Source organism: Tursiops truncatus, chromosome 19 (genome assembly GCF_011762595.2).
Source record: "Tursiops truncatus isolate mTurTru1 chromosome 19, mTurTru1.mat.Y, whole genome shotgun sequence".
Taxonomy (NCBI): Eukaryota; Metazoa; Chordata; class Mammalia; order Artiodactyla; family Delphinidae; genus Tursiops; species Tursiops truncatus.
The window spans coordinates 17,323,673-17,338,258 of NC_047052.1; the positions used below are offsets into that span (position 1 = coordinate 17,323,673).

The 14,586-nt window shown below is 40.4% G+C and overlaps 2 protein-coding genes across 3 annotated transcripts in view; both read right to left on the reverse strand.

Moving 5' to 3' along the window:
• Nucleotides 1-11,392, reverse strand: part of CYB5B (cytochrome b5 type B) — a 32,459-nt gene extending 21,067 nt beyond the window's left edge. The window contains exon 1 of the mRNA XM_004315883.4: nucleotides 11,133-11,392. Coding sequence (XP_004315931.1) covers nucleotides 11,133-11,294 — 162 coding nt within the window. The 5' untranslated portion in view covers nucleotides 11,295-11,392. The remainder of the gene's footprint in view (nucleotides 1-11,132) is intronic.
• The window catches only part of NIP7 (nucleolar pre-rRNA processing protein NIP7), an 85,822-nt gene that overhangs the window by 4,176 nt on the left and 67,060 nt on the right, over nucleotides 1-14,586 (reverse strand). The window contains exons 6-7 of one of the 2 annotated variants that reach the window (XR_012328299.1): nucleotides 12,505-12,610; nucleotides 11,556-11,635 (exon numbers count right to left, since the gene is read on the reverse strand). The gene's annotated coding sequence lies outside the window, so the exon portion shown is untranslated. Of the gene's footprint in view, nucleotides 1-11,555; nucleotides 11,680-12,504; nucleotides 12,611-14,586 lie in introns of both variants that reach the window. The other variant, XR_012328298.1, reaches the window with a different exon arrangement.

The following is a 14,586-nucleotide window of genomic DNA, read 5'->3' on the forward strand; positions in this document are numbered from 1 at the left end:
GTGGATTGTATCAGTATCAATATCTTGAGTTGTTTTGTACAACTACAGTTGTGCAAAATTTTACCAGTACAAGGAAATGGGTAAAAAGTACAAAGGATCTCTCTATTATTTCTTTTATAACTGCATATGAATCTTGTTATCTCAATAAAAATTTCATTCTAAAAAAATAAAATCAATTCCCTAAGTATATACTAGAGAAATGTGTATACATATATGAATTTATACACACACACAAATGATCATAGCATCATTATTCATTATGACCCTAAACCTGAAACAACCCAATATCCATAAGGAGAATATGAATAAACTGAGGTATAATCATACAATAGAATCCTAATCAGCTATGAAAAAGAATGAGGCACTGCAATATGCACAAAAGAATATAATATATTGAACCAAAGATGCCAGACACAAAACAATATATACTGTGACACTCATTTGTAAAAAGTTCAAAACGAGGGATTTCCCTGGTGGTCCAGTGGTTAAGACTCCGAGCTCCCAATGCAGCGAGCACAGGTTCAATCCCTGGTTGGAACTAAGATCCTGCATGCCACACGGTGCTGCCAAAAAAAAAAGAAAGAAAAGAAAAGAAAGGAAAAGGGCAAAATGAATCTATAGTGTTAAAGTCAAGAGAGCTAGTACCTCTGGGAATGAGGAAGGAGGCAGTGATTGGGAGGGTCTACAAGGAGAAGTTCCAGGATGTTATAATGTCCTAGATGGTGGTTATCCAAATGTGGTCACTTACTAGAGTGACACCATATGGCTAAATCTTAGGAATATATAAAGAGTGGGAAAATAAGTTCCAAAATACCACAGACACAACTGCCTTTGCGTATACTCTAGGTATAGTCAAATGATCTTTGACAAGGGTGCCAGGACCATTCAACAGGGAAAGGACAGTCGCTTCAACAAATAGTACTGGGAAAACTGACTATTCACATGCAAAAGAGTGAAGATGGACCCTTAACTTACATCGCATACAAAAATGAACTCTTAATGGATTAAAGACCTAAACATAAGACCCAAAACTATAAAATTAGGGGAAAATCTTTTATGACATTGGACTTAGTGATACTTTCTTGGATATGACATCAAAAGCAAAAGCAACAAAAGCAAAAGTTGACAAATGGGATTATATCAAACTTAAAAAGTTTTATACATCAAAGGACACAATCAACAGTGAAAAGACAACCAACAGAACAAAAGATATGTAAATCATAAGGGGTTAATATCCAGAGTATATGAAGAACTCCTAAAATTCAACAACAAATCAAATAACCTGATTATACAATGGGCAGAAGAGTTGAATAGACATTTCTCTGAAGATGACACACAAATGACCAATAAGCATATGAAGAGATGCTCAACATCAGTAGTCACTGGGGAAATGCAAATCAAAACCACAATGAAATACCACCTCCCACCCATTAGGATATCTATCATCAAAAAACCAGAAAATAACAAGTGTTGATTTGGACATAAGAAATTATAACCCTGGGAATGTAAAACAGTGCAACCACCAGCACCATCTATTTCAGAACTTTTTGTCTTGTAAAACTAAAACTCTATGGGGACTTCCTGGCAGTCCAGTGACTAAGACTCCTTGCTCCCAGGACTTCCCTGGTGGTGCAGTGATTAAGAATCTGCCTGCCGGTGCGGGGGATATGGGTTCAATCCCTGGTCTGGGAAGATCCCACGTGCCGCAGAGCAACTAGGCCCCTGCACCACAACTGCCGAGCCTGCATGCTGCAACTACTAAAGCCCACATGCCTAGAGCCCATGTTCTGCAACAAGAGAAGCCACCGCAATAAAAAGCCCACGTACTGCAACGAAATGTAGCCCCTGCTTGCCACAACTAGAGAAAGCCCACGCACAGCAACAGAGACCCAACACAGCTCAAAAAATTAATTAATTAATTATTTTTTTAAAAGCCTCTGTGCTCCCAATGCAGGGGGCATGGGTTCGAGCCCTGGTCAGGGAACTAAGATCCCGCAAACCACAGGGTATGGCCAAAACAAAACAACTCTATGCCCATTAAAAGCTTTTTTTTGATTTAATATCTCTTTCATCTAATATTATTATAGCCACCTCTACTCTTATTTTGTTACTATTTGCATGGAATATAATTCCATTCTTTCACTTTCAACCTATTAGTGTCTCTGAATCTAAAGTGAGTCTCCTACAGATGGCATATAGTTAGACCACGTATTTTTGTCCATTCTGCCAATCTCTGTCTTTTGACTGGAGAGTTTAATCCATTTACATTGAAAGTAACTGCTGATATGGAAGGACTTACTCCATCAAAATGTCAGAGGACATTATCAAGAAAGTGAAAAGACAACCTACTGAATGGGAGAAAATATTTGCAAGTCACATATCTAATCAAGGATTAATATCCATAATATATAAAGAAATCTAACTTAACAAAAAGACAAACAATCCAATTTAAAAATGGGCAAAAAACTTGAATAGTCGTTTCTCCCAAGAAGATACAGAGAACGAATAAGCACATGAAAGGATGCTTAACATCATTAGTCATTAGGGAAATGCAAATTGAACCACAAAAAGATACCAGTTTACACCTGCTAGGATGGCTATGACTGAAAAACAGAAAAATTACAAGTGTTCCATGAAGAAGTTAGAACCCTCATCCATTGCTGGTGGGAATGTAAAATGGTACAGCTGCTGTGGAAAACAGTTTGGAGTGTCTTCAAAAAGCTAATTATAATATAACTACCATACGACCCAGCAATTTCACTGCTAGGTATATATCCAAATGAACTGGAAACAAAGACTCAAACAGACACTTGTATGCCATTGTTCACTGTAGTATTGTTCACAAAAGCCAACAGGTGGAGACAACCCAGGTGTCCACTGAAGAATGGATGAACAAACAAAACGTGGTATACACATATCATGGAATACTATTCAGCCTTAAAAAGGAGTGAAATCCTGATACATGCTACAACATAGATGAACCCTGAAGACATTATTCTAAGTGAAATAAGTCAGACAAAAACGACAAATACTGTATGATTCCATCTACACGTGGTACCTAGAACAGTAAAATTCACAGAGACATAAGGTAGAAAAGTGATTACCAGTGGCTGGGAGGAGGTAGCAATGGGAAGTTATTGTTTAATGGGCACAGTTTCAATTTGGGATGATGAAAAATTTCTGGAAACAGCTGATGGTGATAGACACACAACAGTGTGAATGTACTTAATGCCATTGAACCGTACACTTAAAAATGGTTAAAATAGTAAATTTTATGTTATGTATATTTTACCATAATAAAAATAAAAATTTAAAAACCTAAACATGCTAAGTAAATGAGGCCAGATACAAAAGGACAAATATTGTATGATTCTACTTATATCAGGTAGCTAGAATAGGCAAATTCATAGAGACACAAAGTAAATTAAAGGTTGTATCAGGGGCTTGGGAAGAGTGATGAGAGGGTAGTTATTGCCTAATGGTTACAGAGTTTCTGTTTGGGGTAATGAAATAGTTTTAGAAATAGATAGTGATGTTGGTTGCACAAACTGTGAATGCGATTAATGCCACCTAATAGTACAGTTAAAAATGGTTAAAATGGCAAATTTTTATGTTATATATATTTTACCACATACACACACAAAGCTAGGTTTACATACCTATAATTAACATAAGCCCAAAAGTTTACTTTTGTCTGAATCACAGCAAAACAAAACAAATAAGACCAAGAGTCTGGAGGTTATCCTCAGTCACCTAGATTGGTTGGTTACCAGTGCTATTCAAATCTATTGGACAATCATAAGTTTCTCCCTATTTTTATTAAGTAAACCTAATATAAGGCAGTACACATTTCCCATTTTTTCTAGGATCTATTTTGCTTTTAAATCTCATATGAATTTGTAAAAACGATTCTTTTGAACTGGATAGCCTTTGTGTTTTAAGACTAATGGATCTTGCCTCAGCTTTTAATGCATGAGCAATTATATAACACTACAAATATTTCAAATAAACTATATGGCAACCAAGATCATAAACTTTCAATTGATGAAACAATGCCTGTGATCGATTCATTTCTATCTCAGACCAGCAATAATCAAGTGAAATACTTTAGATACAAAGGAAACTTTGTAATGTCCTCTTGGGAAGGCTTTTAGTGGGTCAATTGTCCACGGAATATGTGGTAGGGAGCAGGGGAAGCCTTTTGGCTTTTCCTTAAGTTCATTTACTAAGTATTACTGAAAGGAGGACAGAAACTTTATGTTTTAATATAGAAAAGAAAGAAGACAAATTGCTAACAGAAAATAATACTTCCAGATTACTAATTCTATGGAAAGGATAGGGGACAGATGGGCAGAAAAGAGGAGAATGTGAAGAATGACAAACAGTTACAGGATAAAAATCTTACTGGGAAAAAATTACACAAATTCTCTGTGAATGGAAATTCCATGCTGATGTAATAAAAATGTAACAATAGGGGGCTTCTCTGGTGGCGCAGTGGTTGAGAGTCTGCCTGCTGATGCAGGGGACACGGGTTCGTGCCCCGGTCTGGGAAGATCCCACATGCCGCAGAGCGGCTGGGCCCGTGAGCCATGGCCGCTGAGCCTGCACATCCGGAGCCTGTGCTCTGCAACGGGAGAGGCCACAACAGTGAGAGGCCCGCGTACTGCAAAAGATCACCTGACTTGGAAAATGAAATCTAGAAACATTAAGATTACAGAAGCTGTAAAATTAGGCCAGCCTACCCAAACAGATTAGCAGAATACCTCATCAAAATAAGATACGGATGTTAAAGTTTTGGAGAGGACAAAAACTACTTCCTAAAAAACGGTCTGACAACTCAGAAAAAGGTAATAGACCTGGGTGGTGAACAGCAGGAAATGGTGCAGGTCCATAGGTATTTGCATTTGGATTAGAAAGAACCTAGCAAGGCAGGGGTGTCACCTAGGAGAGGTTAACTTGATGGCTGCCAGAAATGGTGTAACCTTGGCAGTCACAATTGCTCACGGCCTGAATTTCAGGTCTGCAGATCTGAACATAACTTATTCCCACCAGATTACATACCCTTATCCCCACTGTACTAGGTACCACTGCTACAGATTCTCACAATTCCTTAGGCATCTTCATGGTACTATCACAACTGCAATTATTTATTTAATGTCTTTCTTCCTCCACTAGACTATAAGCTCCCTGAGAACAGGGACCATGGTTGTCTTATTCATGGCTGTATTCCTGAACATAGCATAGAACCTGGAACATAGTGAGATCTAGGGGGCGCTCACTCTGCCCTCCTTCCCTCCCATCTGCCCTCTCTCCCTCTCTGGCATGTATGCTGCACGAATAAATAAACCAAAGTCGATTTGTGATCAGGGCAGCTCACCTAGACAGTGCTGGAGTTTAAATTTTGCCTCATCTTCTTTCTAGCCTTCCCTAGGACCAACCACTTGAGATCGTTCAAGGAAAGAAAGCATACTTTCTACAGATTTGGTAATTCCACAAGCTAGAGAACGATCAAATTGCACTTTTTTTTGACCAGCCTTGGAGAAATCCAGTAAGAATTGTTATTAGTCAGACACTGAAGCTTTCAAGGGGTACCCTAGGGTGGCACCAAACAGAGCCTGCATTCTCCATCTTTCCAAAGGCAAGACCACTCTACCTTACACGACAATTGCTTGTACACAGACCTCATCTTCCCAGCAAGTCCAAAGCATCTAATTCACCTTTAAATCTTCAGAGCATGCGCTCGTTAGTAAGCACTCAAAAGATGCTACAGGAAACAATATAATTTTTTATTATTAATAAAAATAACCACTAACACTTACTGAACTCTTTATGCCAGGTACCATGATAAGTCTATATGAATTACCTAAATCAATTGTCTCAACAACAACCCTGTGAAGTAGGTACTATTATCTCCCTTGAGGAGATGGAAAAAGGCCTTTACAGAGCACAACTGCCCAAGGTTACGGTAAAGTAGGAAACTGAACAAGACTCTTGAACCCCAAAGCCCACACCCAGCCATTAAAATGTGTTATATATATATCGCCAAATGTGTGTGTATATATGTATGTATATGTATATGTGTGTGTGTGTGTGTGTGTGTGTGTGTGTGTGTATCACCAAAATTCTCTTCAAAAGACACTTAAGAAAATGTAAAGGCAAAATACAGACTGTGAGAAAATACTCGCAATGCATATTTCTGAAAGGACTTGCATCCAAAATATATAAAGACTGCTTTCAAGTCAATAATAAGAAAACAAACCAATTAAAAATGAGCAAGACTGAACAGACACTTTACAAGACATGCAAATGGCCAATTAGCCCATGAAGATACTCAACATCATTAGTCATCAGGCAAATGTAAGTTAAAACCATTATTATATATCAGCACACATCCATTAGAGTGGTTAAAAGTAAATCACTGACAAAACATGTGTCAATGAGGATGTGGAGAAACTGGAAAACTAATGTATTGCTGGTGCGACTGGGAAAAGGTCTGGCAGTTGCTTAAAAAGTAAAACAAAGACAAAAACAAAAAAATATGACCCAGCAATCTCACTCCTAGCTATTTACCCAAGAGGAATGAAAACATACGTCCACACAAAGATTTGTACGTGGGCTTCCCTGGTGGCGCAGTGGTTGAGAGTCCGTCTGCCGATGCAGGGGACACGGGTTCGTGCCCCAGTCCGGGAGGATCCCACATACCGCGGAGCGGCTGGGCCCATGAGCCATGGCCGCTGAGCCTGTGCGTCCGGAGCCTGTGCTCCGCAACGGGAGAGGCCACAGCAGTGAGGCCCGCGTACCGCAAAAAAAAAAAAAAAAAGATTTGTACGTGAAAGTACAAAGCAGGTTTATTCATAATAGCCAAAAACTGGAAACAACCCAAGTGTCAATCAACAGGCAAATAGCTAAATTTTAGTATGGTTACAATGAAATTAGAAGCACTAAATAGGAATAAATTGCAGATACACAGAAAAAATATAGATGAATCTCACAGATATGTTAAGCGAAAGATGTTAGACAAATAAGAACACATACGGGTCTGCAGTGTTAGAAATCAAATCAGTGGTTGTACGGGAACATAGATGGTAGAAATGTTCTATACAGTGATTGTGATGGTGATTACACAGATGAGACATTTTTCAAAGCTCACTGAACTCCACATATAAAATCTATACATTTTATTATATGTACATTAGATCTCAATAGAGTTGACTTAGGCGGGGGAAAAACTTAGATGGCAAAATATTACTAACAACCCAAATGTTTATAAATATGAGACTGCTTAAACAAATTATAATCAGTCCAACAAATTCTATGAAGAATAAAGAAGTATTCCAGGTATGGATATGGAAAGACTCCTGAGATATACAGTTACATGAAAAAAGCAAGGCATATTTCAGCAGGTATTGTATGCTGTTACCTTATGGGTGAAAAAAAAAAAGTGGGAGGAACTACATTCACTTTTGCTTGTACATGCAAAACAAAACTCTGGAAGGATTCACAAACAGCAGTAGCTAACTTTAGGAGGAGGTCGAACTGGGCAGATGGGAGGAAGGCTTTTCACAACGTACCCGTATGACCTATTCAAAAAATGAAAAAATTACCTGGGTTCCAGAAAAAAGGTACTAATTCTAACTTCCCTCTATCACATTCCCAATCCTTCCAAATTATATCTAAGATGTGGAAGAAGCTGGTTGTAAAACAGACCTAATTCCATACTCTATAGCCATGAAAAAAAACTGAGGCAAATTCTAATGTAGTGGGCATAGGTTATCTGGTCAGACTGCCTGAGTTCAAACTCCACCTGTACCACTTAACATTATGACTTTGTGAAAGTTATTTCTCTGCTCCTCAGCTTTCTAATCTCTAAAATGGGTTGTTAGAAGGGTTAAAAAAGAAATTACATGTAAGCCACCAGAATAATAAGCACCCAAGAAATACTATTACTATTAAACCAAATCAATTAATAGACACTATAATTCAATTAAGGAATACTATGATTCCATTTCTACTTATACATATCTGTATACATTGGTGTATGCGTGGACGATGTAGAAGGATTCAAACAAATTCTTGGGGTTTAAAGAGTTTTACTTTCTTTCCTTCTGTATTGTTTTTCCCTCCAACCTAGTATTCCCACTTATGCCAACAGTCACTAAAAAATACATAGAAAGCTTTAAAACAGCACTACGTGTTGTTACTCTTTTCAGAAATGGTTAATTATACATAAAACAATGGCTTCCAAACTTTTCTCACTTGTGATACAGTAAGAAAACAAGAATATTAACTGAAACAAAGGTTCACAAAAACATGCTTTGTGAACAAAGGTTTACAAAATCATACTTACCCTTGCTAAGAGAGATGCACTTTGATATGTTCTAGTCAATGTCATAAGATATTGTAACCATTTTTATGTGATTTTCTTCTAAACAGAGGTTCACAAAAGCTATACTTGACCTGTCCCCTCCTTGATCATACTGACCTCATCTAATACTCTCCAGCTACCATAACCTCCCTCACTGTTCGTCAAACACACTAGATATACTTACACCTCAAGGCCTTTGAACTTGCTCCCTCTGCCAGGAAAGCTCTTCCTGCAGATATCCACATGGCCAGCTCCCTTAACAGAAAGCCTTTACTCTAGTCCTCTTCTTAATCAAGCTATTTCTGGCCATCATACCTAAAATTTCAACCCCTCATCTTCACGCCCTCACCCCATACATGTCCACAGACCTCTTCCCTGCTTTATTTTTCTCCTTAGCCCTTAACATAGCATATATTTTAGTTATTTACTCTGCTTATTTTCTGCTTCCCATAGATGGTAATCTCCATGAGGGCATAAATGCTTAACTCTCTGCTGCTGCATCCTCAGCACCTAGAACAGTATCTGGCACTTAGTAGACACTTGATAAATATTTGAATGAGTAAGTGAATGAATGACTAGACTTGGAGTGAAGAACACAGGGACAGAGATGCTGGAACAGGTAAGTTAGAATGGCTAACTACAGGTAAAGATTGGCAACTCAAGCTTGAAGGGCCGCCCCTGGCACACCTGTGATGTCTCTGGCTCCATCAGCATGTGGTAAACCAGGCTGGGAACCACTATTAAAGATTAAACTCATGTCCACTACACGCACTAAGTGTTCCTTCCAAGTTCATTATCTATTCTGAATCAATCAAGAAGAAACTGGGGGGGAAATGAAACCACAAATGAAAAACATTACTGGCCCATTATGGACTATGCTTTACCAGGCATGCTACAAGCCACACTTGAAACTTATTATGAGGCATACATCAAAGGACATAGCTAAGTCTAGAATTCCAAAGTAATACTGTGTAGACAAGAGAAACCAAGGTATTTATCTAAAGCACACCCTGCCACTAATCAACTGTCTGACCAAAATCTCTCTGAACCGGTTTCTTATATCCCTGTTAAAATAAGGTTCACTACTATCCAACTCACTCTCAACTAGCTAATTTGAGGCTGAAATAACGGGAAAGCACTTTTAAAAGCATAAATGCCATACGCCCTACAAATACAAGAAGTTACTAAATTCTAAGATGTTACCTTATTGTCCACTAGAAAGATTTATTTAAAACAATGTCCTTAAAAAAAAAAAGGGGGGGGACCAAAAATAAAAGGGACTTCCCTGGTAGCGCAGTGGTTAAGAACCCGCCGGCCAATGCAGGGAACAAAGGTTTGAGCCCTGGTCGGGGAAGATCCCACGTGCTGTGGAGCAACTAAGCCCGAGCGCCACAACTACTGAACCTGTTCTCTAGAGGCCGCGAGCCACAACTACTGAAGTCCACGCGCCTAGAGCCTGTACTCCGCAACAAGAGAAGCCACCACAATGAGAAGCCCATGCACCGCAAGGAAGAGTAGCCCCCGCTCTCCTTAACTAGAGAAAGCCCGCGAACAGCAACAAAGGCCCAACGCAGCCAAAAATAAATAAATTTTTTAAAAAATTTATTTAAAAAAGTAATAATAAAATGAAACAATATTCTTTTTGGGAAATTTTACGTTTTAAAAGTTTTTATAGATTTATGAATCAGGATGTAGAGCTTTATCCCGTAAGCCCCAAATTAGTAGAAAACAAATTTTGCTAGTACATTTGCTCCAGAAAGAGAATGAAGCGAAATGAAACTTTTTCTCAGTTACAGCAGGATTATATTATGCAAGAACTTACAAGGAATTAACCATAAGATTATTAATCTATTACTCAAAATAAAATAATACACACCATAAATAAATAAATAAGCATTTAAAATATCCTAAACCCTCAGGGATTGGGAGTGAGGGGAATGACTGCAAAAAAGCAAGAGGGAACTTTTTAGGGTGATGAAAACACTCTTTCTTAATTGAAGTTGTGATTACATGGGTGAATACATTTGGCAAAACTCATCAAACTGTACATTTTAAATAAGCACAATTTATTGTATGTAAATTACACCTCAGCAGAGTTAAACAAATTGAAAGTCTGTTTCCTTGAAAACAAAACAATCACTCAGTTGTATCAGGGTCTTGAGAACTTGTGAAACCTAATACAAAAAAAAAAAAACCCTAATACAACAGGCTTGATTTACAAAAGAGGGTGACAGAACCTGAGTCAATGGCCAAAAAAAAAAAAAAAAATCAACTCATAACCTCTGGACTCAAGGTCAACTCAAAATAGAAAAAAGAAAGGCAGCATAATGGGGGGAAAGGAGGAGCCATCTCAGCTTCTCGAGAAAATGAAAAGCAAAAAATGATATTACTTCAGAAGGCATAGTGTAAAGGGCAGAGGTTTGGAGCTTTCAGACCTGGGTTCGAATGGCTCTAGGTTGTTAGGTGAGAGACCCTGAGTCTCAGTTTCCCTTTCCGTAAAGTGGGCATAATGGTGACTCAGAGTTTAGCCAAGCACGTCGTAAGTGCTCAATATGTGACTCAAGGCACGAGAGTTTAGTGACGGCTGGAAATGCATGCACACCTAAGGCCCCCCCATCTCCGTCTCGGAGTGTCGTGCTCCCTTCCGTACGCCTCTTCGCCCTCAGCCAGGCCTCACTTCCCTCCTATACACACCCTAGCAGCGTTTCCGGGCCCGACCACCCTCGCCGCTGCAGCTCCCAGGGGCCGCCCACCACCCGGGCCCCACCTCGTTAAGGAAGCGGGTGACATCGTAGACTCGCCCGTGGATCACCAGCCAAATCTCCTTCGGGGAGTTGCGTTTCGCCACCTCCTCCAATCGGTAATACGTGACGGAGGTCTCGACCCCTCGCCCTTTCCCATCGCTGCCACTTGCTTCCACAGTCTCCATCGGGCCTGAGGTACCTCTCCTCTACCGCTATCCCGGTTTCCGTTGCCAACTTCCTGCAGGTAGACCTCACGCTCAGTCCTCCCCGGCTTCCGTAACCCGGGCCCATAAGGCCAGCGGAGGCTCCTGGCAACAGCCAATTACGCTTCCTAATAGTTCCTGGTTCGTTTTCTTTTCACCAATGAAACGGGGGATTCGATTTCAAATCCCACCCACTCCTCGCCCGATCCTAGGGGCGTAAGCCTGGTTCGAGGTCCAACTTACCAATCAGGACCATCCATCTCCTCCAATCTCACCAATCAGATACCGTGATTTTGGAAAGGCGCCTAAGCGAGACACGTCGTCTGAAAGAGAAGTTTCTTCACTTGTCGTAGGGGCCTGCAGAATTCTGGAAGATGGGGCCGAATCACCATTTTCACGTTTCCCTTCCCTCTGCCGTGGATCCCTCCTGAATCACGCGGAACTCGTTTCCCCGCCCACTTCCGGCGCAGCCTCTGTTCCAGCCCCAGCTTTACATTTTTGCAGCCTCCAGGCTGTGATATGGCAAATCCATTTTTAGGCTCAGTCTCCTCCTCACCAGTAAAATGGGCATGATACACTCTACCCTGTAGAGAAATCTGGCCGATTAAGTGAGAGAGAGTGTATACACATACATGCAGAGCGCTTGGCACACAGTAATCAATACATAAATAACAGGCGGTGGGCCGAGGCCTAGAGAAAGTGATTGGGGGTACGATATGTAGTATCCCAAGTTTGTGCCACTACTAAGAATCTGATTTTGTTGTATGTCAGTTTTATCTTAATAACGATCAGGGCGGAATGTGTGTGGGGGGGATCTGATTTTTAAGCGAATTCTTCAGTGATCAGGACAATGTACACTGTTTTCGTTTCTCTGTGTTCTAAAATAGTATTCGCCTCAACTGTCGCTGGCTAGAGGTTCCAGCATTTTCGAATTATGAGTTTGGTTTCTATGCAGTGTTGTTAGCTATTTATTTTTAACTGCCATTGCAACGTACAAACTGGTCATGGCGAGATGTCATTTTCATCGTGTCACTCTCCCATACCCATAATCCATCCCCAACCATTTCCACCATTCCCTTTAAGTCTTGTGCACCAGCCACTGACCCCTAAACCTACTGGTATAAGCCCACATCTGTGATCATGCCAGGTCCACCCACTTAAGATACCCCCCTTCCTTCCAGTGCCTACTCACCTTTCAAGGTCCTGAAATTCCTTCTTTTTCACAAACTGCTACCATTATGAGCTCCGGTGATTCTATCTCCATATAGTACCTAAGCACATTACTATTTCAGAAATTTCTGAAAGAAACAAAACATTTACATATATATAAATTTAAGTGCTAGCAATAGAGATTTGTAGCAAATACAAAGGGACACAGCTCTGTACACATATATGTGAAATGAACAATTCACACTTAACCCCGGTGTGCGTGAGTCAACTGAGAAGGCTATGTTAAAAATGTAGATTCCTGGGAATTCCCTGTCGGTCCAGTGGTTAGGACCTGGCGCTTTCACTCCGGGGCCCAGGTTCGATCCCTGAACGTGAAGATCCTGCAAGCCACGTGGCACAGCCAAAAAACAAAAAGAAAATGCAGATTCCCTCCTGCCCAGACGTGGAGTCTCTTCCTCACCTTGAATGTTGGCTTGCTTTGTTACTTACTTTCGCCAACAGATTGTGGCAGAAGTGATACTGTGCAAGTTACGTCTAGACTTCAAGAGGCCTTGAATTTCCATCTTAACCATCTTAGAACGCTTCATGATGCTGTGAAGAAGCCTAGGATTAAAGATGTCGCCTACAAATTGGCATTTGCCATCTACCTCTACAAGGATCAAATTATGAAAGTCAGCAGCTGCTGACCTTCAACACCCATTGAAAGGAGTTAGGCTGGAGATCAGGAATGAGGCACTCTGTGCTCTGGGAAAAACTGGCAAAACAGGTCTTCAGATAGATATTTTCAGGAGACAATTTTATGAGCCCAATTCTTGCATCTCCTCAAATCTAGAAAAGCACTAAAATCCTTCATGGTGACGTCTGCTCCTCGTGACTAGCAGTAATCTTCACGAGACTAGCAGAAAACTTCTGCAAAAAATATGTGCTTGATTGCATGTACTCCCCCTTCACCAAAATCACATATATACTGACTTTCCCCACTACCTCTTTTTTTTTTTTTTTGAGGTACACGGGCCTCTCACTGTTGTGGCCTCTCCTGTTGTGGAGCACAGACTCGGCGGCCATGGCTCATGGGCCTAGCTGCTCCGCAGCATGTGGGAACTTCCCGGACCGGGGCACGAACCCGTGTCCCCGGCATCGGCAGGCAGACTCTCAACCACTGCGCCACTAGAGAAGCCCTGTATGCCTTTTTTTTTTTCCTTATATCACTAACAAGGACTATTTTACACTAGAATTTCTAGTAGAACACTGAATAAAAATGGTGAAATGAGCAACTCTAGCTTGTTCCCAATCTTAGGAGGAAAGCATTCAGTCTTTCACAATTAAGTATGATGTCTAGATTTTTCAGTAGATACTCTTCATCTGATAGAGGGAAGAATTCTCCTATCTACCTTCTTTCCTGAAGTGTTTTTTTTTTTTTCTCTTTAAATCATAAAAGGAGATTGAAGCCTGTTGAACATTTTTTCTGCATCTATTAGGATGATAATCGTTTGATTTTTCTCCTTTATTCTGTGACTATGGTGAATTACTTTGAATAGTTTTCCAAAACTTAACCATCTTTGCATTTCTGGGATAAACCTCACTTGGTTACAATGTTAGTCTTTTTTTATATATTGTTAAGTTCAATTTTCTACAATTTTTTTAAGGATCTTTGGGCTTATATTCATGAGGAATGTTGTTCTGCAGTTTTCTTTTTTTTTTAAATAAATTTTATTTTATTTTATTTGTTTATTATTTTTGGCTGCGTTGGGTCTTCGTTGCTGTACGCAGGCTTTCTCTAGTTGCGATGAGCAGGGGCTACTCTTCTTTGGGGTGCGTGGGCTTCTCACTGCGGTGTCTTCTCTTGTTGTGGAGCACGGGCTCTAGGCGCGGGGGCTTCAGTAGTTGTGGCTCACAGGCTCTAGACTGCAGGCTCAGCAGTTGTGGCACACGGGCTTAGTTGCTCCGGGGCATGTGGGATCTTCCCAGACCAGGGCTTGAACCCGTGTTCCCTGCATTGGCAGGCGGATTCTTAACCACTGCACCACTAGGGAAGTCCCCAGTTTTCTCTTCTTGACTGTCTTTGATAGTTTTTTTTCAAGCTCTTTGATAAATATTTACTGAG